General features: G+C 52.3%; 1 protein-coding gene and 6 non-coding genes across 8 annotated transcripts; all 7 read left to right on the forward strand.

Annotated features, from left to right (window-relative positions):
- The first annotated feature begins 568 nt into the window (after positions 1–568).
- TBRG4 (transforming growth factor beta regulator 4) lies at positions 569–27824 on the forward strand. Of its 2 annotated transcripts, none has more exons than XM_065398168.1 (11): positions 569–643; positions 2448–2883; positions 7703–8026; positions 10646–10817; positions 14025–14182; positions 14809–14919; positions 16896–17040; positions 19204–19449; positions 20510–20621; positions 22076–22190; positions 27521–27824. In XM_065398168.1, the coding sequence occupies exons 2-11, from the start codon at positions 2461–2463 to the stop codon at positions 27620–27622; spliced, it is 1908 nt and encodes a 635-aa protein (XP_065254240.1). In that variant the 5' UTR covers positions 569–643; positions 2448–2460; the 3' UTR covers positions 27623–27824. The 2 variants fall into 2 exon arrangements, with proteins under 2 accessions (XP_065254240.1, XP_065254239.1); XM_065398167.1 differs by having other exon boundaries at positions 570–643; positions 2385–2883.
- LOC135875342 (small nucleolar RNA SNORA5) lies at positions 4707–4844 on the forward strand. The gene has a single exon (XR_010561216.1). It is a non-coding gene; the product is annotated as a small nucleolar RNA SNORA5 (small nucleolar RNA).
- LOC135875341 (small nucleolar RNA SNORA5) lies at positions 9173–9312 on the forward strand. Its single transcript, XR_010561215.1, has one exon. It is a non-coding gene; the product is annotated as a small nucleolar RNA SNORA5 (small nucleolar RNA).
- LOC135875346 (small nucleolar RNA SNORA5) lies at positions 13580–13709 on the forward strand. The gene has a single exon (XR_010561220.1). It is a non-coding gene; the product is annotated as a small nucleolar RNA SNORA5 (small nucleolar RNA).
- On the forward strand, positions 18248–18385 carry LOC135875343 (small nucleolar RNA SNORA5). Its single transcript, XR_010561217.1, has one exon. It is a non-coding gene; the product is annotated as a small nucleolar RNA SNORA5 (small nucleolar RNA).
- Positions 20052–20189, forward strand: LOC135875344 (small nucleolar RNA SNORA5). Its single transcript, XR_010561218.1, has one exon. It is a non-coding gene; the product is annotated as a small nucleolar RNA SNORA5 (small nucleolar RNA).
- Positions 26233–26367, forward strand: LOC135875345 (small nucleolar RNA SNORA5). The gene has a single exon (XR_010561219.1). It is a non-coding gene; the product is annotated as a small nucleolar RNA SNORA5 (small nucleolar RNA).

A 27824-nucleotide genomic window follows, 5' to 3' on the forward strand; every position in this document is an offset into this window, starting at 1 on the left:
CACCTGTGTCCGCAGAAGGTGGAGGGCCCGATCCCTGGCCTTTGAATAAGCCTCTAGCCCCTGAGCGGCCGTTCAGCTACTCCAGGGAAAGGAGCGGCGCAGGCAGCCAGACCTTAGACACAGTTAATTTGGGGGCGGTCCCAGCTCTCCTCTCTAATGCTGCCCAGGCCCTGCAGCGGGCCTACGACACTCCAGAGCTTCGGCGCAGCCAGAATTGGACACTAGCCCCTCTCCTTCCCCAAGAGCCAGAGACACCCCCCATCCAGGGCCATCTAGGCCCCCCAGCAGCCGGGCGTAACGCTTCCCCTCTCCCCAAGGAGCCCAGAGCACCCTATTGCCGCCCCTCCCGCATCTTCCAGCGCCATCTGAGGGGGCTGCTGCTGCACCCGCCGAGCCCTGCCTCCACCCCACCCAAAATGGCGCCCGAGCAGAACGACGCGCGCCCCGCCCCGCGCTCAGTGAAAATGGCGCCCGGGGCGTGTCTCCCCGCCCCCTCCCTCCGGCAGCCAATAGGCGCTGCGGAGGAGCGTGGCGGGGGCAATGACGCGTTCGGCCCGCGCCGCTCACGCGCGCTCAGTCTCTCTCCTCGGGTGCGGACGGCCGAGGTCAGCGTGGCGGGGCCGGCGTTTGCTGAGGCGGGGCGGTGAGTGGCTCCGGCCGGGCCCTGGACCGCGGGGCCCCGCCTCCCTGGCGCTGGGGTCCCGCGGGAGCCCGAGGAGGGGCGGCCGGGCCGCGCCAGTCACGGCACCGGGAAGAGGGGTGGTTCCTCCCCCCCCCCCCCACGTACCGGCCTGGAGCCGTGTCCCGCCGCGCGTGGGGCTGCTCCGGCTCCCGGCCGGGGGGGGGTGTATCCGGGGCAGAGAGATCGGGGGGGGGCCCGCGCTGTGGCCGAGCCGGGCGAGGCGGTTCCCTCCCCGCGCTCTCCGCCCGGCGGGAGCGGGTCAGTGTCGCGCGTGGGACACGGCCCTGTGTGCCGGGCCTTGGGCCTCTCCCTGGTGACATTCACCTGCCCTGGCTCCCTCCCCGGTGGGGCCTGTCTTGTCCTTAGCGGCTCCTCTCGGGCCATGTCTACACGACTGCCTCGCCGTAGCGTAGCGGTGTCACTCCGGGGTGCGATCCGTGCCGGGAAAAGCCCCGAGGGTGGACACCCGTTATACGGGGAAAAGCCGAGTTTCACCCCTAGAGCTGTGTCTGATTTGTGAGTAAATCACAGCTTGGTCTTTCTACGCTGGCAAAGTGCCCCTAGTGTAGATGTGGCTTCGGTATGAAACGTATCAGTCGGAGCCGGGAAGCGGGCGATGCAATTCAGACAAGGTTCGGGGGGGCCGTCAGAACTGGGCCTGGTGTCGGTCCCCGTGTGCTGTTGCTGCCCCAGAGGCTGGCCTGTGTGTCCGGGGAGAAGAGGGCTGTTCTCGAGGATTTCACAACTGGCTTCAGCAAGACTAGTAGACAGTACCTAGAAGTACCACCAGCGTTATGTGCCTGCAATGTGCATGTGACAAAACAGGGTACTTAAATGAGCATGCTCGGAGCCAAACCATGCAGCAGTACTGTGGCAGTGCCTAGGTATTGCAGTGACTGATAGGAAGTAGATACAATCCTATGATGGATGTCAGTGGTCACCAGTGGGAGTTAATACCAACCTTAGATTTTCATTGTAACTTCTAACAGGCACTTTTAAATTTTCATGGGTTTTATTCCCCCAGTTGCTCTCAATTTAGAATAAGCTATTGATAATGTGCCTAAGACTTAGACTGACTTGTGGATAAATGAGTGAAAGTGAAAGGAAGTGTTTCTCGCATTCGCAGACCTTAATGATGCCATATAAATATCCTGAATGAATGTAAAACAAACAGGGCTGAAATTCATTGACAGTTCCCAGCACGAGACTACACTTTATCTTCTAGAGCAGTTGAATGTCCCTAAGGCCTTGTCTACACTTGCGGCAGCATGTGGGGTAGACGTAGCTACATGCCATAGTGAAAAACAGGCTGCCTCCCCACTGTGGTGTGTAGCTACACGAGGCTGTGAAAGGCTTTGGCAGAGTAGAAGTGGGAGACACTGCTTGGGCGTGTAGAGAGCTGTGTAGGGTACATACCCTAAGGTTCTGGCGTGTCTGTACTCTGCTTACCTAAGCAGTGCCTCACCGTCTACACTGCTGTTTATACCCATACTAGCTGGGTATGTAGTATGTCTACTCTACACACCACTACAAATGTAGGCATAACCTATGTGACACATGATTTTTGGTCGCTACCGGCCTGGGCTAGATTCAAACCAGGCTATTGGTGGAAAACTCTATGCCCTAGAGTCATCCAGTTCCCTCTTCTTTTTTAACTTTTAAATATACTTTTGTTAAAGTGTTTTGTTTTTTCCTTTTGTAGGGCCTCTGAAATGTGGAGTTGACCCCAATTCAGTTTTGTCCCCCTCCTCTTCCCTCCCAATAGATCTAGCTGTGTGATGGCAGCCAGACTGGTGCAACGCTGTTGTCGTCGGATCTTTGGTGGCTCCACCTTCGCATCCCTGGCAACCCCAGCTTCTCTGTTAGCACCAGCATCCAAGACAGTGATAGCAAGAGCTCTGCCTCAGGCACCTCTCGCTTCATTACACGCTTCAAGCCTCTCCAGGCAAATAGACAAACTCTCAGTCAAGGAGCAAGGGTACAGCAGACTTCCAGAGAACACAGAGATTGATGAACTCATTGAATCAGCTTCTAGCCCTGAAGATCTCTTGCACGTGGGTGAACATCACTCTCTAAATGGGAACCAGGCCTCCGCACTGGTCATCCATCTCGCCCGACTCGTGGCGGAGAAGAAACTAGAAACGGAGAGCATCTTGCAGGACAGTCGCTTCCAGCAAGTGCTCAACGTTCTAAATAGCCAGGTACATTCCCATGATGCTGCGGACAGGCGCTCTCGGAGGGAGGAGTGTGATTGGGAGAAGAAGCGTAGAAAGTGCCCTTTCCCTGGTGCTTTTAACCACACTTGATGAGACATAATTTCCCAAAGATCCCTAGCTGGTGGCCTGTGCAGAGTTGGCTGGTAACGTGATGTTGGTTCTCCTAACTTCCAGCTGAGAGAGAGCACATGGAAGGGAGAGAGAGAGTGACCAACTGCTTTCAGAAAAGGCAGAATACTTATTGCACTAGAAACAACTAAAACTGCAGCATTACTTAGGTACTCCATTTCTGTGTGTTCAAAGGCTGTAGTGGCTGTGGGTGCTATGCGTCCCAGTGGTTGGGCACAGGCAGGAATTGGGGTGATAGCCGAGCAGACGCTACATTGCCTTACCAATTTGCAGTCTCTCTATTGAGATCCTGCTGCTTCCTCCCCTATTGGTGACACGAGGCAATGGTGCTTCAGACAGCCCTGCTAAATTCTGTTGTCTTCACAAGGGCTGTGATGAACAGCAGCACAAGGATTAATAAAGTTTGAATTGGACTGATCATTGGTGAATTCTGCTGCCAGCAGCAGTGTTGTACCCATGTTAAGAACTTTAGTTTCCCCCTTTGGGCACTTCAGTGGATCCACACCCAGCTCTCAACAGCCATGTGGAACCCTGGATTAGCCCAATGAAATCTCAGTAAAATGATAGGATAGCTAAACAAGAGAATAAGAGTGGGTTTCACACGTTACATCAGGGGTCGGCAACCTACGGCACGTGTGCCAAACACGGCACGCGAGCCGATTTTGAGTGGCACGCTGCCTGCCCGGTGAGAGGAGGAGGGGTGGAGGGGCCGGAAAGCGCCACGCTGGGGGAAGAAGCGGGGGAGGGGGGAAGCTTGGCTGCCGGAGGACCAAGCTTCTGCCTCCTGCCCCCGCAGGGGAGAGCGGTGGGCGGGGGGGCTGAGTGGGGCGGGGGGCCGGGATCCCCCCCACCGCTCTCCCCTGCGGGGGCAGGAGGCAGAAGCTTGGTCCTGCAGCAGCCAAGCTTCCCCCCTCCCCCGCTTCTTCCCACAGCTTGGTGCATTCCGGCCCCTCCTCCTCCCTGCTGGAGATGGCCCTTGCGAGGGGGAGTGGAGCAGAGCCGAGCGTGCTCCCTGCTCCGTAGAGGAGGCAGAGAGAGGTAGGGACGGAGCCTGGGGGAAGGGGGTGGAACAGGGCATATCCCTCCCAGCCCCCTGCCATGAGCCGCTCAGGGCAGGGGGCTGGGAGCACCCCCACGAGCCGAGCACCCCAGCCTTCTGCCCTGCACCCCCCGCACACCCTCCAGCCCTCTGCCCTGACCTCCCCCCAACACCCAGCCTTCTGCCCTGCACCCCCACCAGCCCTCTGCCCTGAGCTCCCCCCAACACCCAGCCCTCTGCCCTGAGCTCCCCCCAACACCCAGCCTTCTGCCCCGCACCCCCACACCTTCCCCAGCCCTCTGCCCTGACCTCCCCCCAACACCCAGCCTTCTGCCCTGCACCCCCACACCTCCCCCAGCCTTCTGCCCTGACCTCCCCCAACACCCAGCCTTCTGCCCTGCAACTCCACACACACCCCCCAGCCCTCTGCCCTGACCTCCCCCAACACCCAGCCTTCTGCCCTGCACCTCCACACACCCCCCAGACTGATAGAGAGAGACCTTTTAAAAAACGGTAACATGTATTACCGGCACGCGAAACCTTAAATTAAAGTGAATAAATGAAGACTCGGCACACCACTTCTGAAAGGTTGCCCACCCCTGCGTTACATTATGTTCTCCACTACCTATTCTTAAACTACAGCAGCCTTGTCAAATTCAGTACTGTCCTTGTCTGTGGTCAGTACTGGCCCAGCTGGCTGCCACAGCAACATCTGTAGTTCATGGGCCCCATTTCTCTATTACTGGACCCTGGGGATAAAAGAATGCTACAGACACCTGGTATAGATCAGTAGAAATACTGCAGCATCTCACCCTAAGAGCATGCCTACATGGGAATGTTAAATTGGATTAGTTTGTTTACTCTACGTGTACCAAATTGGTGCACTTAGATCTGGAGAAGGGTAAACAGTGGGGTGGCAAAATTTGCAGACGATACAAAACTACTCAAGATAGTTAAGTCCCAAGCAGACTGCGAAGAGCTACCAAAGGATCACACAAAACTGGGTGACTGGGCAACAAAATGGCAGATGAAATTCAATGTTGATAAATGCAAAGTAATGCACATTGGAAAACATAATCCCAACTATACATATAAAATGATGGGGTCTAAATTAGGTGTTACCACTCAAGAAAGAGATCTTGGAGTCATTGTGGATAGTTCTCTGGAAACATCCACTCAATGTGCAGCGGCAGTCAAAAAAGTGAAAATGTTGGGAATCATTAAGAAAGGGATAGATAATAAGACAGAAAATATCATATTGCCTCTTTATAAATCCATGGTACACCCACATCCTGTATACTGCATGCAGATGTGGTCGCCCCATCTGAAAAAAGATATATTGAATTTGGAAAAGGTTCAGAAAGGGGCAACAAAAATGATTAGGGATATGGAATTGCTGCCATATGAGGAGAGATTAATGAGACTGGGACTTTTCAGCTTGGAAAAGAGACGACTACAGGGGGATATGATAGAGGTCTATAAAATCATGACTGGTGTGGAGAAAGTAAATATGGAAGTGTTATTTACTCTCTCTCGTAACGCAAGAACTCGGGGTCACCAAATCAAATTAATAGGCAGCAGGTTTAAAACAAAAGAAAGTATTTTTTCACACAACGCACAGTCAACCTGTGGAACTCCTTGTTGTGAAGGCCAAGACTATAACAGGGTTAAAAAAAGAACTAGATAAGTTCATGGAGGATAGGTCCTTCAATGGCTATTAGCGAGGATGGGCAGGGATGATGTCCCTAGCCTCTGTTTGCCAGAAGCTCAGAATGGACGACAGGGGATGGATCACTTGATGATTACCTGTTCTGTTCATTTTTTCTGGGGCACCTGGCATTGGCCACTGTCGGAAGACAGGATACTGGGTTAGATGAACCTTTGTTCTGACCTAGTATGGCCGTTCTTATGTAAATTAACTGAGTGGCATTCACACTACTTTGTTATGCCACACAGCTCTGTGCTACCCACTACTGGTATCAATAAGTGCCACACCTAGCTGTGTGCCAGCATTTAAATAAGGATCTGGTCGAGATGACCATGGAGCAATGGAAGGCACACAGACAGATCCACAGGCAGGCTGATCCAGGTGTGAAGCAGTGCACTGTGGGATGGCAGTGGGAGGATTGCCTGAAGCGGAATAGTTAAGAATTTGTCCACACGAACCTTAAAGCAAATAAACTCACTGCAGTGAGGAGTTAACTTCTCTTCCAAAGAGGATTAATTGCTGCCAACTATGATACTAAATAACTTGATTTAAAAAAAAGTTGAGTGTGGGCACAAGACACTCTAATGCAAACAAACTAAAGTTAAGCTGATGTAAGACCCCATGTAGACAAGCCCTGAGATATCAAAAGACAGGCAGGATTGGACCAGGCCAGCAGTTGGACAGAAGTCTCTCAATGGAATTCGGTATCAAGGTGCTGCAGGAAATGGTGTAGGTGATTTGTATTGAAAGACTGAATGGGGCACAAGACTGAGAGTGGGAATACTGAGATACTGTTCCTGGCTTGCCAATGACCTGTGTGATCTTTGGTAGGTCATGATCTGTTTCTTCAGCTGCCTAATGGGTGATACTTGTTTACAGAACCTTTGCAAACCACTCTGAGATCTCTAAGAATTACTATTCTACAGTGGTGATCATCACCCTGAGTCATTGAGTCAGTGGCTCTGAGAGGCTGCTGTGCTACTAAAAAATGCCAAGTTTCTGACAAGTCATAAGACTGAAGTCTTGATTATTACAATGTCTGTGGTACCATTTGCTAGAGCACCCTGGCCAAATTCTATCTGAGTCATTACATTCTACTTCCCTTGATTCCGCTTCAAGCTGAGAAGTGATTCTTCCCTTTCCTTAAACTGTTTTGTACTGTTGTTAAATAGCTGTCATGTTCCACCCCAGAGGTGGCTGCAATTTGCTGATATTTCCTTTGTTTTCCGCACAACCCGTGGGGATTTTTCAGCATGAAAAGTGCTTTAGAATCTAGAGTATCATCCGTGGAACTTTGGACTTCTGTTTTTTTTTTCTTCCAGCTGCCTATTGGCAGTTCCAGTGAGAAAAGCTTAATTTGACCCCATGGCCCAGCAGTGATAGCCCTACGCTGCCCTGTACGTGACCTAGGTCATTGGATCTTGCACATATAGTCAAGATCTGGAAGCATAAGAATGATGGCCTTGCAGCCGCTTCATCATCAGTTTCTCCTTGGAGAAGAGCTGCAAGTGCCCTGTGCCTTTGGAATCATGAGGCAGTTGTGGAATGTACACAGGCAGGGGAAGGGGGAGTTTGGTCTGAACATAGAGGAAAAAGAGAAATGTTGACTGACACTAAAGGCAATGAAAGCTCAGCCCTGGCAAAACTAGAGCATCACTGCTCTGTCTCCAGACCAGGGCTGGACCTAGCAGCTGCTGGGAAACCTGCAGGCTGTGGCTGAAGTTAAAGGGGCAGTGAATGTGGAGTGTAGACACGGGAGCACTAAAACCACTCTTTGGGGGGTGCCTTCCTCTGGAGCGTCTGGCATTTGCCAGTGCTGGATGATTGATCCCATCTGATAAATCCTCTAGTCTCTAACTCCACTTCTTGCTCTGTTACAGCCTCCTTTGTGCCTAACAACATTCCCATATTTCCTCTTTGCTGCCTAGATTTCTCGGGTCTGGAATGGCTCTTTGTTGCCCCTCTTGAAGAGCCTCGACCTTCTGGGGCTGGAGAGGAGTAAGAGGGAGCTGAGATCGGTGAAGCAGGAGGTGCGCTGGCGGTTGAGACGCCTGGACTTCAGGCAGATTGTTTCCCTGGCAGAGTACGTGGCAGCCAGCAAGCAGGCGGAGGATCAGAATGAGCTGCTGAGCGACATGGTGAAGCACCTGGAGCTGCGCTGGACGGAGATTGGGGACACGAGAGCTGTGGTGGCACTGATGGCGAAGGTCGGGCACCTCTCGCAGACCCTGATGGACCGGCTGGAGGACAAGGTATAGGCAGCAGCTCAGACATGCTTGAGTCTCCTGCAGGGTGGATTGATTTAAATAAATCCTTTTAAATCTCCAATTTTATCATGATTTAAATCAGCAAGCAGGAAGCCTTGATTTAAATCAGCAATTTTAATTGTGCTTTCTAGTTATTTTCATTGGCTAGTAATCATTGAAACATGTTGATTTGCAACTAAATACGGCCTCTACACCAAATTTGGTGCTGCTTTTTGTTAACCAGGAGGATAAACTGTATCTATACACAGATATTGAACCAGATACAGCTTAACTTACATGTATTTAGATTCTTAATTTTTACATTTATTACATGAGAATGATGAATGATGCATTTCTCACTTCCTAGATGATTAATTTTTTACTTGCAGTTTGTGTCAAGCTGTATCGGATGGAAAGTCAAATTTAATTGCAAATGCACAAAAAACAGAACTTTACATGTTTTATTTAAATAAACTACCTTAAATGTGCTGGATACATAAGGAAAAAGTTTAGCAAAATTAGGGCTGTCAAGTGATTAAAAAAATCTACTCACAAATAAACGCTCGTAGGCATTTATACAGCACGTCAGGCGTCCGTGGCAGCATATTCCTTCAGGGGCCTCCTAGGTTTTTTTGATGTGGAATGTTTTCCCACCACCATCCCCATCATTTTTTTTTTTTTTTTTTTTTTTAAAGCAGTGATCCTGAATATGACAAGCCAAATGACCCACAGATCTGGTCTGAGGTTAAGGAGAGAACTGTTATGGTTTACTTTACACTTTACTGAAATGGCTCCATAGTGAGACTCTGTAGAGAGCCTGCCTCACCCCCAGGGCCAGGCTCCACTGAGATCTGAGCACAGAGTTGCAGAATCTGCTCATTGTGGGGGCAGGCTGCCCTGAGACTCCCCCCCCTTTAAATTATCACAGATGGGGAGAAAAGGAATGTTACCTTAGTTCCCTTTCCATTCCTCTCTCCTTCCAGTTCAGCCTGGTTCTGAATCAGATGGCTCGTGAATCACAGCTTTGCAGGCCTGCGCCAGTGGATTAGCTCGTTCCGGTGCTTACTAGATGTCCTTCAGGCACGTGATCTGGGCTGGGGAAATGCTCCCCAGGTTGAAACCACCAATGAGATCTCTAGGTGGTTGTTTGACTGCAGCTATGTCAAATTCAGTACTCGCCTTCTCCATGGTGGGTACTGGCCCAAAGAGCTGCCACAGAAACATCTGTAGTTCATGGGCCCCATGTCTCTCTCTTTCTGGACCCTGGGGATAAATATTTGCTACAGACATTGGTACATGCTAATAAAAATACCACAGTTTAGACTGGTTGGGTTGGGATCTTGCCAGATAGCAAATTAAACACAGTGGGGCAAGGTTAGTAATTGGTGAGATTCCAAGGGAAACACCAGGAAATGGTGTTAGTGATTCACTAGGGGACACTCTTTCCCCTGTGTCAGTACTCACTTTGCTGGTGCATTGGTTTAGATGCTCAGATCCCATGGGACTGAGCCCGGCATAAACCCTTAAAGTTAGAGTGCTGTTGTCTTTTGGATGAAATGTAAACATATATGCTCAGCGTTTAAAGCTGGAAGGAACCGTTCGATCATCTAGTCTCCTCTCCTGCATAGGAAAGGTCTTTTTTTTTTTTTTTTTTTTTGTTTTGTTTTAAAGGCTCCAGAGGCAATCCAAGTAACGACAGGCCCTTAAACCGAACCTCAGTACCAGGCAAATTGGTTGAAACTGAATTAAAGAACAGAATTATCAGACATGATTTGTTGATAGAGATAGATGAACTTGATTTGTTGGGGAGGAGTCAAAATGGCTTTTGTAAAATCATGCATCACCAATCTATTAGAGTTGTTTGAGGGGGATCAACAAACAGGGACAAGGGTGATCCAGTGGATATAGTGTACTTAGACTTTCAGAATGCCTTTGACAAGGTCTCTCCCAAAAGGCTCTTAAGCAAACTAAGTAGTCCTGGGATAAGAGGGAAGGTCTTCTCAGTAACTGGTTAACAGACAGAAAACAAAGGGTAGGAATAAATAGTCAGGCTCCCCCAGGGATTAGCCAAGATGGTCAGGGATGCAACCCCGTGCCCTGGGTGTCCCTAAGCCTCGGACTGATGCTGGGACTGGGCAACAGAACGGATAATTGCCTTGTTCTGTTCATTCCCTCTGAAGCATCTGGCATTGGCCACTGTCGGAAGAGAGGATACAAGGCTAAATGGACCATTCCCAGTATGGCCGTTCTTGTGTTCATAAATTTCACCCAGTTGCTCCTGTATTGAGTCCATACTAGCCACTTGTGGTTGTAATAGGTCCCATAGTATTTTTTGCAATAGTAATCAGTGTAGCACTGATACCCTGACCACATTCAGTCAGAAGTAATTACATTCTGCCTCCTTTAATTCTCCCCTCTGGATACAATGGTTTTCACATCATATCTCATACTGTTTATTACTGTGATCTGCTATGTTCTGCTCCAGAGATGGCTGCATTTCAGTGCTGGATGATCTTTGAGAGGGTGTTTTGTACAATACTTTGAAATGTGCCAGATATGTAAGTGATTAATCGTGTAAATAGTTTTATCCCACTTTTACTCTCTATGCTTAATGTCTGTTGGCAGGCTTTGGAATTAGCCGAGCAATTCACTGCTGAGGACATTCGGAAAGTGGCATTAGCTTTAGCGCTCCAGAAGCGGCGCTCTGTCCCCCTGCTCCGGGCCATTTCCTACCATCTGGTTCAGAAGCACTTTACCCTCAGCACTAGCATTCTGGTGGACTTGGCCTTTGCATATGGTAAGTGAGTCCAGCCATCCCCTGAACTACTCAGTCAAGTATCACACCAGCAGAGTCCAGTGCAGCACAGTCATTGCGTTGAACTAGGACTTTAGGACATCACTACCATGATGATGCCGTCCTGGCTGAGAGTTCTAAGCTCATACATTCAAATACAAATAACTTGACCCAGTGGGTTGAAATCTCTCTTGACCCAGCTTTGGGGAGGTAACTGTTGAATTATTTGGTACCTCTAATACACACCTGCAATGGAATTGATTTTGTCAGTTACAACGTAGCCCTTACCAGCGCACTCAGCTTTTGCATTCTGTTCTATTTAGTTTCTTATCATGCTCATCACCCTTGTATCAGAGCACCTTCCAATAGTGCATTAAGCGTCACCATCCACACCTACCACAGACTTCTAGCAACAAAGGCTTTCATAGAAAACTACTTAAACCCGCACAGTTTGAAAGAGAACTCTGAGCACACAGTAGGGAGCCAGAAATTCCCATATTTGAATCCCAGCTCCGCAGCGGATTCCCTCTGTCACCAAAGGCAAGTCATTTAACCTATGTGCCTCAGTTTCCCCACCCGCAAAAGGTGTAAGTCTTACTATCTGCCTGTTTCAACAGGTCAGAAGTGCTGTGGTTGTGGGATTGGCAACGAACTGGATTGTCCAGATTGGAATTGGGCGTAAAGGGGTGATGTCACAAAATTATTTGATCTCTCCCCATTGGAGTATTAGTTCAGGAATATTTGTAAAGTGATACTATTTTATCCAGTGGCTAATATACTACATAGTACAGTAGGTCTCTGCCTGTGCTCTTGGATGTGGTGGGCCAATGTATTTCAGTCTTAACTTGGATTTCTCTGTTTGCAAGCTACAGAGTAGATCAGAGTTTTCTGATCCATCACAAGAATGGACCTAGTCATAGTTTGCTTACGTATAAACAACATTAATTCGAGCAGAAAGTAACACACCCATTGGCATAATAATGGGTGTCTTAGTTCTCTGGCCTCTCCTTGCTGGCTAATGGTTTCTGCAGACATTTTGCCTCTCATTCTCTGCAGGACATCACAAATGCTGCTTTCTTGTTGGTAACAGTCCAGACAAATGGGCAGTGTATCCTCCTACCAGGTAAAACTGTGACACGAACCCCTCTATAAACAGGCTGATTCCAGCTGAGCAGTCCACTTCATTGTCTGTCTTGCACGTGACCAACTGGCTGAACTAGACCAACTGACTAGTCCTAGATGGGGTGGTTATACTCTAAAAAGCGACAGTAGAAATGGCATTCAGAGCATTCCCTGCTTCTCTCAGTGAGTCTGAACTAGATCATCTCGCCTGTAATTCGGGTGATGAACCATTGGAACAAACTACAAGGTGGAGTCTCCATCTCTTGATGTCTTCAGATCTACACTGGATGCATTTCTGGAAGATGCTTTAGTCCAACACAAGTTACTGGGCTCAGTACAGGGGGATTGGGTTGAAATTCTCTGGCCTGTGTTATACTGGAGGTCAGACTGGGTGATTGATTAGTTCCTTCTGGCCTTAACATCTATGAGGAATTGAACAAATACGATACCTCTATTGACTGCCAGCCCCAGAACTCCTACAGTCTTAGAGTCTTACTGGACTCTTGTTGGTTCGTGCATTTTCATGGAAATTCTGCCATTAGAATGTAGTTAGATAACGGTTCTGTTGGCGTGAGCCAGAAGAGAGTCCTGCTCGCCCTCCCAGAGCTGCGGTGGTTCTGCAGAGATAACAGATGTCGCTTAGGTACGACTCAAACTCCTGGAGCAGATCTGTTCAGTAATTAGGTACCAGTTTGCCACCCTGACCATAACTGAACTTAAGTTCTTTTCCAAACTTTTTAACTCGGCAGGATTCAGTGATTCAATATTACTCTGATGGACTTTCACAGGTTTTTCTTCGCCCCTCCCTGTCTTCTGGAGAGCTCTCCTGGCCTATCTGACACTGTTTCACTTCCCTTGGTATTGTCTGTTTCTGGGGATTTTTGCCCACAACACTTCTCACCTATGATGGTGGTTCTTTAGCTCCCTGTTTTCTGTAGCATCCATCACCCAAAGTCCTGATTTTGTTTTCGGATACAGCTTAGTATTAACTTCAAACTTGCAGCGAATTTATTCCTGAGCCAAGACAAGCTCCTTTGTGTGTTAAGAACATTGTTTGGATTTAATGAAGAATTTAAAATGAGTACCATCCCTCGGTGCAGAGCTGTAGGGACACGCACCCACTGGCATGGGAATATCTGGAGCTCTGCATTCTGAAATGGTGCACGTGGGTTTGTTTATATGATTAGGAAGGCAAATAAATGAACATGCTAGCACTTTGATCTCAAATTATTTTCATCTTGCAGACACTTGAAGTACATTGATAACAGCCTTGGGGAAATAGAATATTATCTCTATTACGCAGTTGGTGCAACTGAGGCCCCAAAAGGTTAAATGATATGCCAGAGAGGGAATCAGAGAAAGCTGAGCTAGCAACTGCAAAGTTCCTTCCTCCTGGCCCTTGTCACCACACCTCTTCCCACTAGTACTTCGATTTGATTACATCAGCATCAGTGTAACAGTGCTGCTTGATCGTTTCAAACACAAGGGCCCCATGCGCCTATCTGGGGCTGTCTGTCTGACTCTCCCCTTGGAAGTTTCACCTGGTGGATGTGGATATCATGAGTACTTCGACGGGATTTATGCTGCCCCTTGGTATTAGTTAATGAGCCTACAGTCAGACTAGCATCAGGTGTGAAGCACTCTGCCGCCTGGTCAAATGCAGTGCTCTCTTCCTCAGTGATGGGTACTGGCCCAAATAGCTGCCACAGAAGCGCCTGTTGTTCATGCCGTGTCTGTCTAGAGACGGGGGATAAAAATCTCCTCCAGACACCCAGCACAGGCCAGCATCATTAGTCTGCATCCCTTCTCAGCACCGCCTGGTGATCGAGAGAGGCTGATGAGCTTGGGGCAGAGGCCTGGCCTGGTTCTCTATAGTTGCAGCTAAGATCTGATTTAGAGATGGGAAGGGAACAGCATTCACACAGAGCCTCTTCCTCTCCAGGAATACGGCTTGATGCTTTTGCTCGGTTTCCCCCTGTGCCTTACCCCCCAGGCGTCCCGCTCCCCCCTTGCACTGCTCCCACTAGCGCTTCGGAGCTCCTGGCTGACTCCTCCTCAGCAGCTGCTGATTTCTTCTGCCTCTTTAAGGAAAGCTGAATTTCCACCAGACCCAGGTCTTCCAGAAGATGGCATCAGACCTGCACGCCCGCGTGCCCGAGATGGCTCCTGGCGACGTGGTGCGCTGCATTAAGTCCTTCGCTTACCTCAAGTGGCTCAACCTACCCCTCTTCGAGGCCTTCGCTCAGGTGAGGAGACTTGAGTGGGGAAGGAAAGGGGGAAAAAGCCATTGTTGGGCCCCTCTGCCTCAGTTTCCCCAGCTGTAAGATAGGGTAACAATGCTGAGATGTATTTGTAAAGTCTAGAAAGTCTGAGCACTATGGTACCAAGCTGATGCTTTGCTCAGTGGTAGCGCACGCAGCTCTTTGACTTGGCTGTAAAAATGGCTCAAATGGCTCTTCTATATTGGAGGTCACCGTGTGGGGCACATCATAGCTGGCTCGCTGCAGATGGCTGCCTGGTGTGGCAGCAGCTAACGCTGAGGGGATCATTGGGGGGAGCCCCGGACTGCTTGGCAACTAACCCCAGCTCAGCCCCAACTAACCTGTCTGTGCCTCTGTTTCCTCATCTGACAGCTGGGGTATTCTGCCTATCTCGGTTTATGCTCACACCCCCGTATCTTTGTGCTCCTTCAATATAGTGCTGGATGCTAATACAAAGTCCTTGACAGGTCGATAGGAGCCATTTGGCTTATTTCCGCCCTGCGTCATCAGGGCAGCGCTGTCCGTGGGTTGGATGTTGTAAGCGTCAGTGTCAGTGTTTGCTTTGGAGCAGTTCGGGTCCACACTTACCGCTTTCCCTCTCTGCTTTCCAGTATACCCTGGACAATGCCGACAGATTCACCATACTGAATCTGTGCAACGTCATCCTGTCTTTCGCCCGCCTGAACTTCCAGCCCAGCCGCAGCGAGAACTTCTATAACATGGTAACGTTTCTCGCCCCTCCCGTCCCCCGTCACGCCCTCAGGCTACATCAGAACCAGAGCCAGGTCTGCCAAGGCTGCAGATCTCCTGAAGACATCTGAGCTTGCAGACTTAGGGGTGTCCAGAAGATCTCCAGCTCTGACTTCTGTAGGAAACAGGACAGCCATGCCATAGCCCCGCAGTCACACACCCATCTCCCAGAACACATGCATGATCTACAGTCTGTCCAAACCCGGGGGGCACCGCAGGTCGTCTCGAGTAAATGCTCACGTTGCTCAGTGAAGTCCTTGGATCTGAGCTCTTGCGAACAGGAAGCAGGGCATCCCAGCAGGGCCTGGGACTCGCTCCTCCTGCTGTACTCGCTCCTCCTGCTGCGTATGTCAAAGTGCCAGGCTCAGTGTTTTCAGTCAAGCATTGACTTGGAGGCCCCACGCTATGGATGATGTGATAGGGTAAAACAATTGTCAGGAAAGGGTTACGGGCAAACCTGCCTGTCATAGGACTGGGCCAGGGATTTAAAGGAAGGGTGTGTCTGACTGGGGACTGAGAGAGGCAAGATCATTAAGCCACCCGGTAGCAAAGCTGCTGCCTCAACACAGCCCCTCCTGGCTGGATGTGGCATTGCAGCACTTTCACCTCAGTTTCCCCCGCTGTCCTTTGGCCTGCTCTGGCCACAGGCTTAACTGTCTCTGTACCATCTGCTGAGCTGTCAGATACCAAAGCGACCACTTCCCTGGAGCCAAAGTGCAGAGATGGTCTGAGGTCTGTAGTTCCAGGAGTTGTCCTCTGGTCTGTTCCGCTCCCCCACTCCCTTCCATATTCACTTACCAGCCTCTGGGGCCTCTGCTTGGTCTCCATGGGGCCACTCACCCTTACGGTGTCTCTCTCCAGGGCCAGGGGGAGGCACAGTGGCAGGGCAGTGCCTGGGACAGCTTGCCTTGCCGCCCCATGCCTGTTGTGTGCATTGATCGAGGGCCCCGGTCTGCAGGGTTGTCACGGACACCAGAATTAGAAGGCCTCTCTAAAGAGGCAGTTCATTAAGCCATAAACTACCCAACTTTGGCTTATTAAAAATGCGTTAAGGTATGTTGTAAAGAGGATGCTGATCACCAAAGGCAGGACAAGACGTAAATGGGCTTAATCTGCAACAAGGCGGATATTTTCTCGCTCTGAGGATAGTTAAGCTCTGGACTAACATCCAGGGGAGGTTGTGGAATCCCTGTCAGTAGAGGTTTTGAGAACCGGCTGGACGAACGCCTGTCGGGTGGGCTAGTTTACTTGGTCCTGCCTCAGTGCAGGGGGCTGAACTAAATGACCTCTTGAGGTCCCTCCCAGCCCTTCATTTCTGGGAGTCTATGAAAGCCTCTGCCTACAAAACCTCAGTATAATGGTAAGAGGCCCTGCAGTGGTGGAGCTGCCCGACTGCTTGCTGCGGACCCAGAGGGACATCCTGTCAGCACAACTGATCCAGGTGTTCTCAGGAGGAGGAGGAGGTTTGGCACCCCACTGCGGCCGGGGAGGGCAGGCAAGGCTTCTCATCCCGTTCATTCCTAGGCGAAGGCCGTGTTCTTCACGCATATGGCTTTGAAGCATCCCACGGCCCTCGGTGCTGTCTGGTCCATGAAAAATGGAGTGATCCGGTTGTAGTAAGTTTGTGGCCTTTCAGAGAGCAGCAAGCGTACAATGCCTCTTTAGTAGCAACCCTACAATAACAAACCCTAGAGAGCATGTACCATTCAGAGAGAGTCTTGCTGGGCAACCCACTTCCACATTTCCGAAGAACCAAAATGAGAAAAATCCCTTGACTGCAAATACCCCCTCTGCTGGGAGAAGTGTTTCTCTAGCTACGATGTCTCTCATTAGCTGTGTTCAGGCCAAGCCACCCAGGTATCGGTCCAGTGGCCTCTGAATTCCTGGCAGAGCTAGGAAGAGCCAGCCCAGGAAACCCATCTGACAGCTTGTGACTTTCCTTCCCTAGGTCCATGAGAAGCTTGGTGACCAACTGGGCAGCCTGAACCCGCACCTGCTGACAGACCTGGTGTGGTCACTGTGCGTGCTGCAGCAGGCGAAGACTCCCTACCTGCAAAGCGTGCTGGCCCCACAGTTTTATAGCCAGCTTCTAGGTAAATGTAGATGTGTCAAGGACGTGGGGTGTGCCTGCATCTGCCAGTCGGGATGGAGAGAGGGGGGGAGCCTTTTAAGACATAGGAGATCCTGAGAGCTCAAGGGAATGGGAATATTGCACTTTTGTCCTCCAGGTTGTCAGTTCCCCTCTGGCCCAGGTGACTGTCATTGCCCATCCCATGAGGGGTGAGATGAATGTAGTCTCAGTTCCATTGCCAACGGATGTCATGTCAGAAATCCACCACCAGGTGGCCCCGTTGAAACAGTCTCAGCAGAGAGGTGAAGGATTGAATGAGGGATGGTATCTCAGTCTCCTCTCCCCACAGGCTGGGCCGCATATGGGGAGCTGGCCTCACTGCTGCCTGTTATAACCCCCAGGACAGTCCTAAAGTGGCTGGAAGAGAGTCCTGGGGATTCCACTTCTTTGGGAAGCACATCAAAGCGCTGATGGCTTCTGCACAGCAATAATTCAGCAGCCAGGCCGTGGGGCATGGGGGCTGTGGCTAACCCAGCAGCACTAGCTCCTGATCTCTGCTGGGCATTCGCGTTTGGGTTTGTGGGTGTGATGGGGAGCGGGGTGGAAGTGAGTGTGATGCTCATAGACTTTAAGGTCAGAAGGGACCATTATGATCATCTAGTCTGACCTCCTGCACAATGCAGGCCACAGAATCTCACCAACCCACTCCTGTAACAAACCCCTGACCTATGTCTGAGTTATTGAAGTCCTCAAATCGTGGTTTAAAGACCTCAAGGTGCAGAGAATCCTCCAGCAAGTGACCCGTGCCCCACACTCATGAAAATGAAGTGCCAATAGCACTGGCTTGAGTGTGTTCTCCCCACAGTGATCTGCCAGTGGGCATCTCTGCTGATCTACAGCCCTGGGCTACTCCAGTCCTGGCCCCACATCGCCCTTCTGATGCACTGTATCTGCCCCCCTTGCTGTCCCAGCCCTGGGCACACTGGTGCTGTGTATTTCCTGATGTGGGTAACTCTTCACCAAGAAGTGGTTTGATGCCACCAGCCTTGGATTTTTGACTTGTCCTGGACGCTGGAGTCTGAGCACAGCTCTAGAATGTTAAAAGGCTAGTTTGCTGCTCTGTCCTGCACTCCCCCACCCATTCCCACTGAATCCTAAAGTCTGGGAAGGACGTATGTGAACAGCAGCTGTCCAGTCCACCCAAGAACTCTGCAGCTTCCCCCTCCCCCTGCAGCCATGTCAAATTCAGTACTTGTCTTCTCCATGGTGGGTACTGGCCCAGCCGGCTGCCACAGCAACACCTGTAGTTCATGGGCCCCATGTCCCGCTCATTGGACCCTGGGGATAAAACCGTGCTACAGACACCCAGCCTCTGAGGTTTGCAAAGCTGCTCTGGTGGGGAGGGAATGAGCTTTGTTCTGCTAGCTCAGCAATCTGAAAAGCCCCAGCCCCTCTCAGCATGAGTACACCACAGAGGGGATTGGCAACGGCCTCTACTTAGAACAGCCGCTTCCGGAGTCTGCCACAGGGGGCGTCTGTCTAGCAGGGTGATGTCCTTTGAGTGATGCTGCCTGGGGGGGGGGGGGTTTCCCGTGTGGTGCTGGCTCTGCTGCTAGAGATGGGCACGCTCCCTCCTGGAGTAACTATGGCCGGGCATGCTCGGGTCTGTGTGCTCACGTCTCTGTGGCACAGAGCTTCTCCTGACGTGGAGACTCACGGGGCAGTGATAACACTTGTGCCATACCAGTGCCACCAAATCTCATCTGGCATGGGGCTCTTACCCCACACGCCTCAAGGACCCTGTGCCGGGCAGAGTGCATGTCCCTTACTCGCGCTCCTGGGGGTTCTCTCTCAAAGCCCGTCTCACAGGCTTGGTGCTGCCAAAGCTGCAACTGCCCAGTTGCTGGAGATTGGGCGCTAGGTGCAGCGGGGGGTAGGTGCCCCTGCTGGGTCACTGAGTGCAGTCCCTGCTGTCGCAGGCAAGCCCCAGCGTATAATCCCACTCGTCACTGTGGGCCCTGCAGGATCGGGTTCCGAGTGGCAGATGTGGGGCTAGAGCCCACCAGCCCTGACTCCTGCTATGAAGTGGACCGAGTTGAACTTTTAGGAGATCTGAGTGGCTGAGCCCTCGGTCCAGGCCCCTCCCCTGGGCCGGGTCTCCATTGCTGCCCTTCTTACCCAACAGCCGACCGGACGCCCAGAGGACAGAACTACAGGCTCAAACTGATGCATATCAACGCTGCCGCCAGGCTGGAGTCCCTGGGCTACCAGGGGCCCTTCCTTCCGCCAGATGCCCTGAGTGCCCCAGAGCCGCCAGGGGACAGGAAGGCCACTCCACTACAGAGCAGCCTGCAGGAGGTGCTGAACGAGGTGGCCAAATACGAGGTTAACAGGCGGTTCAACGTACACACCATTTATGGCTGGCAGCTCGGTGAGTGTGTTCTTGGGACCCGAGCCCAAGGCGGCGGTGACGTCAGTGCTAATGAACTGGGCAGCCGCTGCGTTGTCCAGAGGGCACATGGCGTGTAACTCCTCTCTCCTGACATTCACCTACTGCGTGGCAGTCCTGATGCAGCCCCCCTTCCCCCCCCCCCCCCCGTTAGCCCACTGATCCATCACCTGCTAGTGCACCTTCCTCCTGACCCCCAGCACCCTCTGCTATTCCAATCCTGAGCAGAGACAGCTAATGGTGCCAGATGGTTTTGGCTTGGTGATGGGTACTAAGAGGAGGCCCTCAGTGCACGTGACCTTTCTACCCCCTGCCTACAGGGGCGACAGGCTCTGTCCTGCCGTGCTCCCCAGCTCCATGGCTCGGGATCACTGGTGGTTTGTTAGCAGTGGGTGGAACACACTGTGTCTCAGCCACATGCCTGACTGTCTCGGGGAAGCGACAAGGCACATGGAAAATTGTCTCCCCTCTGGGTCGGCCAGACCAGTCCCTACCTCGGGGAGGAAACGCCCCATCCTCCCGTACCGCTGTGTGAACAGCAGCTGTCAGGTCCACCCAAGAACTCTGCAGCTTCCCCCTCCCCCTGCAGCCATGTCAAATTCAGTACTTGTCTTCTCCATGGTGGGTACTGGCCCAGCCGGCTGCCACAGCAACACCTGTAGTTCATGGGCCCCACGTCCTGCTCATTGGACCCTGGGGATAAAAACATGCTACAAACACCTGCCATGAGCTAGGAGAGGGGCTGCTGGGTGTGGCTGCAGCTCCCCGCCATCCACACAGAGCATAAGGCACAGTGGAATGGCCCTGCTGGACCCACTGCCGTTGGCTAGCAAATCAAAGCCAAAATGCAGGTCTGTCCAGGGTAGGTTGGTAGCAGGGCAGGTGTTCGGTGATGGGCTCTGCTGGCTAGTTAGTGTCACCCTCTCAAGGCTCTGTGCATCGTCAGATCTCCCTGGGGATGTGGCCCCATAGGACGACTGATGCTAATCAGGAGCCAGACAGGACTCAGGAATCCCTGTTGTTTCCCCTCTCTCCTCTGTAGACGCTGAGATGCTGCTGAACAGCGACAATCAGCCTCTCCCCATAAAGGACTTTGCTGCCCCCCACCTGCTCCAGTCAGAAGGGACAAAACCCCCGCCCCACGGCACCAGCAGGTGAGTGCCAGAGATCAGGCCCGGTTGCTACCATGTAGGCCAGGATGAAGGGCCCATAAGTCCGCCCCAGCCCTGTGGGAGTGAGGGGGGGGAAGGCTGCTGTGTGTGCGCGCTCAGGATGAGGTGAGATGTTTCTGCGTTTGCAGTAGTGAAAGCAAAACAGGTGCATTAACTCCCTGGCAGCTCATGGCACAGACCCACTGCCAGCAATGACTGCATCGTGACCACTGAAATTCGGGCAAAGGAAGCTGGGTGCTGTGAGCAGAGTCTGGGAACATCAGAGCTGCTGGTGCAGAAGGTGCCTTCCTCAAGCTGCCTGGCTCCTCTGAGTACCCTCCCTACCTCTCCCTCCTCCCTAGAAGTCCTCACAGACACACAGGATACAAGCCAATCGGGATAACCAGCATCTTCATCTGAAAGTTCCCTTACCCAGCCACTGGGAAAGAAGTTCAGCTGGGGATCCTGGGGGAACCCATAGCCCTTTCCCCGGCTCAGGCTGGAATGAGTGTTCCCCCTGGTCATGTCCACACCTAGCCCAAGCAGCTGTGAGCAGAACCACTAGCCTCCCTTGTTAGGGAAGTGGGGGGGGGGGGGTGTAGAGGGCGGGGGCTGTATGAGAAGTTGCTGATGCTAATTGGGCAGCGCAGGCTCCCTAGCCAGCAAGGCCCCTTTCTCCTTATTAACTTGCTTGGGCCTTCAAGGTTTAACGCCCCAGGGCTCGGCAACAGCATGGATTGTGAGACGAACTTACGAAGCACTACTCCAGTCAGTAGTGGCTGGCTCGATCTGGGTCTAGTGCCAGGGGGAGCCATGTCCACATCAATCTGCCACTGTAACTGGCCCCTCATGAGCCTCAACAGAGCCCGTGGGGACTAAACTGCCCTCTTGCATTGTTGCTGGACTTACTCTGTGGTTAAATTATTCTAGCACCTTTCCCCAGCATTCATATTCACTCCCACATCAAACAAATCACAGGGCTGAGTCATCTCCTGGGCATAGCGCTTGTGGCTATAAATGCTCAGACAAGGGCCCTCTGATCTCCTGCCTCAGGACCTGAACTAATCTCTCTGACCCCTGGCATTGCTGCTCCTACCCCAAACATGCAGCCCTGAACAACTGTGGTGCTCCTGTTACTGTCCTCTGAAGCGTTAGGTATTGGTGACTGCTGCACACAGGATAATGGACGCCAGTCGGTGGGCTGGAGGTCTGATCCAGCATGCCAGTGCTTGTGCCCTGTCCGATCCAGAGCAGTCAGCAATCGCAGCTGGGTAGAGCGGCTCCTCTTGGCATTGCTTGTTCCTTTGGAGCTTTGGCAGCCGCTCAGAGCCAGAGCCAGCAAAGTGTCCTGCCTGCTGAGCCCAGGGTACACAGCGCTCTAGATGGTGAGAGATTTGAGCTTGCGCCTGCTCCTGAGTCAGTCAACCCCGTTCCCTCTGTGTGCGTCTCTCTCACAGGATCGCTTTCCTGGCGTGGGAGTTCCCAAACTTCAGCAGCAGAAGCAAGGACCTGCTGGGCCGCTTCATCATGGCCCGACGACACGTGCAAGCCGCCGGGTTCTTGATCGTGGATGTGAGTAGCCAACGAGGGCCGATGCCTTCTCCCCCTGCTTCCAATATCAGAGTGAACGGGGCCTCGAACTCCATTACCCGACAGCTGTCAGACAGCACAGCATGCACCTTAGAGGTGTACGGGAGCCCAATAAACATGGCCGGGAGCCCTTCCAGTCTCCCTCTCCCCTTGGGAGGAATGTGGCCTCGCTCAGTGATCCAAATTCATTGCACAAGTTACCTGAAAGACAGCAGCCGAAACCATCACTGGGCCTGAGGGACTGATCTGAAGGGGGACTATGAGCTGGATACAGAAAAGACCTGGCCTCAGAGCTGGCTACGGGGACAAAGGTTGACAGAATGAGCACGAAGGGGTGGGATTATTTAGGGTGGTGCAGGAGAGGTCAGTCTAATGCAGTGAGATGAGATGAAGGCCAGAACTTCCCGCCAGGGAGATCTGGGGACTAGTTTTCCCAGGCAAACGGGGAGGAGCTGCAAACGGGAGTAGCCAGAGCCCAGTGACTGGGCTGTAGGGAGTCATCCTGCACATGGTGACTAAGGAAGGGGCTATATGGCCTAGTGGGTCTCTTTCTGTAACTGATATTAAAGTGGTCCCCAGATCAGCAGTAGGGGCCGACATCCAAAGGGGAGCAGCCCTGCTGTTGGTCTGTGCTGCACCTCTGGGGAGATGTGACCTTACCTAGCTCCGTCGAACGCTTTGCCTTGGCCAGTTTTTATTAAATGTCCAATTTAAGGGGCCTTCAAGGGGCCTTTTCCCAGGAAGTGCTGAGCACCCACCCTTGAAGAATGAAGTCCCTGCAGGGGGTTTCCAGTTGGTCACACAAAAATCACCGTCACTTGAAAGTTACCCCACCTCCCACACACACACACACACGTTTCCAAGCGGTAGTGGATCTTGGGGACCCCCTGTTCTAAGCAGGTTCAAGGAGGAGCTTGGGGGCAGGTGGTTAAAGGGTCCCACATTTTGACTAGAAGGCTCTGCTGCGGAGGTGCTTGCGTGAGGTCCGGCGTGTGTCTCTGGTGCTGGGTGTTCTGCAGCTGCTGTTGGTTTGAAGACCCTTTCATAGCCATAATCAACGGTGAGGCTGCCTCTGGCCCCAGCAGCTGGGACTCCATTAATTTCAGTGTAGCGAGAGCGTACGGAGGAGGGGCAGAGCTCTGAGCATACAGCCTTAAACATAGCCTGTCAAGGCAACCAGAGGGATGGGTGGGGCACCCAGTGCTGTCTTCACCCCTGTGTGCCCAGAGAGATGGTCTGTAGGTCACCTGGGCTCCAGCCCCCTGGGGTCAGCAAACAATCCTCTCGGGGCCACCCATTGTTCTAGACCCCAAAGATTGGAGAGTGGCGGGGACGACAGTGAAGTGAAATGTCAGCCCTGCCTCTTCATGCCCATTGATCCATCTGCCTGCGGACCAGCCATTCATTATTTAGCCTCCTGTGGCTTGTACTGAAGGACGGTGACTGGCAGCACCCCTCTCTGGAGAGGACAGGTGTAAACTTCCCAGCAAAGAGGTTGGAAGCAGAGGGGTGCCGTTGCATGCCGTGTTCGAATGAGGCTGAATGCTGGGGCGTTGCCTTTTTAACTCTGGCCAGCAGGGGTTGCTGGGCATCAGCTGTGGGCCTGGGTGTGAGGAAGCTGTTAGGGGATTTGTTTATTGATTGGGCACAGCGGAGGTGCCAGGTGCCTTAGAACTGGGGTCCTGGTCCCTGGCTAGAACATCTAGTCTATAAACCACACTTACCCGAGAGCCCATCAAAGTAGCTGGCCCTTGATCAGCCTTGTCTGGGAGCCAGGAACGCCACGGGCCTAACCCTGGCGCTGACCTTCTCTCCCTCGGTGCTGTTAGGCAAGTCGCTGGCTCTCTCCGCTTTGGGCCTTGTTTCCACGTGCGTTTTCAGTCTCCAGTGCAGCTGCACTACTAGTGCAAACATACCGCACTGCTGTCAGCCATGGCCTAATCCAGGACGCTGCATCTGCCTCGTATCCAAATGGTGGCTGATAACCCCCCAGGAATCAACGCCTCTGCACAGTGGGACTGCTCCTGTCTCCTGGGCTGTTGTGTGACTTAGCGCGGGGTTTACCGTCCTCCAGTGCTATCTGAATACAAGGTATTACTGTGTCTGTGAACCAGACATTAGCCTGTTCCCGCTTTCTCTGCAGACTCGTTCCTGCCGCTCCCCCCCCCCCCGTTTGTCAAAGCTCCCCAGTTTTCTAGGCACTGCAGCAACACCTGCATTCGGTGCGACACTTACGCCAAGTGTCTGAGGAGCACAACGGAACTCCTTCTGCTGTTTCTCCACAGCCTGTGCTGTTCTCGTCCTCCTGCCCACGCACTGTCGCTGTGGGTCCTTGGAGGCCTTTCCAGCTCCTTGCAGCTTCTGGCTCCCCTCAGTTATATCTAGAGGGGGAATCCGACCAAGCTGTAATGTTTTCTCCCGGTGTAAATGACTAGATCCCTTTCCCAGGGACGGCTCTCGTCCCCACACTTCCAGTGCAGCTGGAGGTGAAAGCTGCTGATCCAAAAGCAGAGACAACAGGATTCTGTTTTTTCAATACCTTTCTACCTAGGTGCCTGTCTGGCCCCAGCACTCGGGTGTCCCGGTGCTCCTCAGTCATTGTTTATTCTCTCTGCCACCGGGGGGGGGAGGGGGACAGCAAAGCTTATAGAGACAGCGATTTAAGGCCAGAAGGGACCATACTGATCATTGAGTCTGAGCTGCTGCAGAACCCAGGCCAGGGAGTCTCACCCCAGTGGGCAGCTGAGGCACATGGACTAAGGGACTTGCCCAGGGCTCTGGAAAAGTCTGTGGCACAACCGGGAACTGGAGTCCCAGCCCAGTGCCTTTCCCCACTGCTGCTCCATGGACCGCAATCCGCAGCCCACACTTGGGAAAGCAGTAAGTGCTGCGGAAGCCGGCGCTCTGAGGCTTGTTAGTAACTGCAGCCTCCCTGGGCCCGCCAGCCACCTTCACTTGCTACTAAAGCCAGTACAATAGACTATATCCCAGAGCAAGCAAGTGCAGAGTCAGCTTCAATTCCAGTTTGTGGCCAATATCAGCAGCCTGTGGCAGGACCTGATCTGAAGCTAGTGACAAAATTCCCCCTGACTCTAGCTGTGCTGCCGTGGGGCCCTGGTTTCCTTGATGGATCTATAGACCAGTGACTTACGTTCTGCACAGTATGTGTCATCCCCACCTGGCCATTGGCTACACATTCCACCTGCTCCACACGGCTGCAAGCTTAAATATCCCTCTTTGCCAAGCATCTCTTCTTTCCTCATTTCTGAATCCGTGTTTTGTCTGCCTCTCACGCCCTGGTTGTGGGGAAGGGATAATAAAGTGGGTGGGTGAAGAGATGAAATAGACCATGCAACATTTGAAATGCTGTGTCTCCAATAAAAAATTAAGCAGTTCCTAATCCTGTGCTCATTAAAGCTCCCGATTCTTCCTGGAGAGTCAGCATCTTAGCTCCTCCGCTTTAGATAGTTGCCTCTCTGATGTTAATTTGGGTGGGGTATTGTATTCATCGCTACTAGCTTTGTAGTGTTGCTGTGCTCCACCCCAGAAGTGGCTGCAGTGATTCCCTATTACCGTTTGCCTATCCATTTAATAATAGTTGGCATTTGGTTGTAGCACTTTGTGCCCCTAAAGCGCTGAAGATTTATAAAGGCCACCTGCAAGTTACCGTTTATACAAACGACTTCAGAGCCTTCAACAGACACAACCTTCAAATGTCAGTGTAAGACGTTGCCCCCACCTGGTGTGGAGAGGTATATGAAAGGCTCCAGCGTGTCTGATTTGGCAGAGGCTGGCAGCCCCAGAGGCCCTGCTACCAAACTACTCCGTTAATAAGGCCAGCTGCCAGCAACATTGGTGGAGCTGCCAATGAACTGCCTGCTCGCGCTGCACACTTCCTAAGCTTCTCTTGCACCATTTTGGCCGGGTCCCCACCAGCAGTAGGCAATGCTCCCATGTGACAGTGATACGGTAACATGGTACCTACACTGGGTAGCCAGGAAATGTCACTTTCAATTAGGGCATTTGCCCTGTCAAATTCAGTGCTCACCTCTGCCCTGGTGGGTACTGCCCCGGTCGGCTGCCACAGCAACATCTGTAGTTCATGGGCCCCACATCTCTACCACTGGGTGCTGGGGATAAAAATACGCTACAGCCACCTAGTGTGGGCTGGGAGACAGTATTGATCTTGCTTTGAAATAAGGAAATGTTCCTTCAGCTGCCAGAACCGCGCGGGACTGCCTCACGCGGCAGCTGTTACGGCTGTCTGGTGGCCTGCATGAAAGGAGGTGGGGTGTCTGAGCCCCTTTCCTAGCAAACCCACGTCCGCATTGTAGAAACTACCCGGGACAGCAGCTTCCTCTGTGGCAGTCTTGGCAGAAGGGCCAAGGACTGACTGCAGACTACTCTCCCAGATGGCTGGTGCAGAGTAGAGAAGCTGGACAGAGGCTACCAGTGCAGTACATTCTACACCTATGCACCTGGGTTCTAGTGTCTCCGTCCAGCACTACCCTTATTTTTATTTCTAAGCATTTTTAAAAGCATGTGCTGAAGTGTGTTGCAGCCACGGTGAGTGAGTTTAGCTGGTGCGGCTGCCACCCATTGGAGGGGTCAGATGTGGGGTCACCAGTCCTTGGTGCACTGTCTAGTTATGTGACCGCTGTTGGGATAGGAGATTTTGCAGAGCTGCGGGGTGCTGAGCGCTCTAGATACTGTCCGCCATTAGCCCAGGCCAGCCACACAGAAGCTGGTTCCCATCGGGCATTTTGCAGCGCCAGACTGAGGTGGCCAGAGAGCTCTCCCTCCCTGGAGTGGGCTGGAGACGCTGGCTGATTGTAACTGCCTCTCAAGGCAGGTTAGGTCCTGCTGGAGTCTCATGCGGAGACTCCCAAGGGCTGTATCTTTGCTCTTGAGGCAGCTAGGGAGGGGGAATCTGTTTTCAGGCTGAGCCTGCCTCCTGTAGCGCTCCCTAGTGCTCTGTGCTAACACCACACTCCCGGAGGAGAGCCAGGCAGTTTCAGGCCAGCGGGTTTGGGTATGATGGAAGAGTTGTCCCAAGGGCCACTCTGCATCCCTGGCAGTGTCTGGAGGATTCTCTGGCAGGCTTGGGGCTGTGACCCCTTAGACACCCTACTGCAGGGACCACCTTCCTTTTTGGGGCTGGTCAATATCACCTGGCTGATTGCTGATCAGTCCTGCCACTCTCCACCAGGGCCAAGCAAGCTGGCTCCCCGGCACTGCCCGGCCCCGAGAGAGATCAGCACGGTTGCCCCAGTGTAAGTCCTGACCCCGCTCCCTGCCCTCTTCCGCTGCAGGTCCCCTACTATGAGTTTCTGGAGCTGAAATTGGAGTGGCAGAAGGCAGCCTACCTCAAGGACAAAATGAACAAAGCCATGGGGGCAGAGATGGCTAAGTGACCCCTGCACCTGTCGAACGATGGACTCTAGTGTTCGCATCCGGCATGAGAGAGAGGAGGATTGCCTCAGTCGACCGGAGTGCTGCTGCTGTGAATGGGCGTTGTGCTCCCCAGGGGTGGGGAGGAGGAAGGCAGAGGTGTGGGTAGCGTTGTGTATATAAATATGTATTGGAATAAATTCCCTCTTGTACAGGCCAGTTTGA

Source organism: Emys orbicularis, chromosome 2 (assembly GCF_028017835.1).
Source record: "Emys orbicularis isolate rEmyOrb1 chromosome 2, rEmyOrb1.hap1, whole genome shotgun sequence".
Classification (NCBI taxonomy): domain Eukaryota; kingdom Metazoa; phylum Chordata; order Testudines; family Emydidae; genus Emys; species Emys orbicularis.

Bases quoted from the DNA above. Each gene is read 5' to 3' on its own strand.
- TBRG4 (XM_065398168.1), top strand. From the start codon at position 2,461: ATGGCAGCCAGACTGGTGCAACGCTGTTGTCGTCGGATCTTTGGTGGC. The intron at 14,183-14,808 runs GTGAGGAGACTT...TCTGCTTTCCAG, and splicing joins TCTTCGAGGCCTTCGCTCAG to TATACCCTGGACAATGCCGA. The intron at 22,191-27,520 runs GTGAGTAGCCAA...CTTCCGCTGCAG, and splicing joins CCGGGTTCTTGATCGTGGAT to GTCCCCTACTATGAGTTTCT.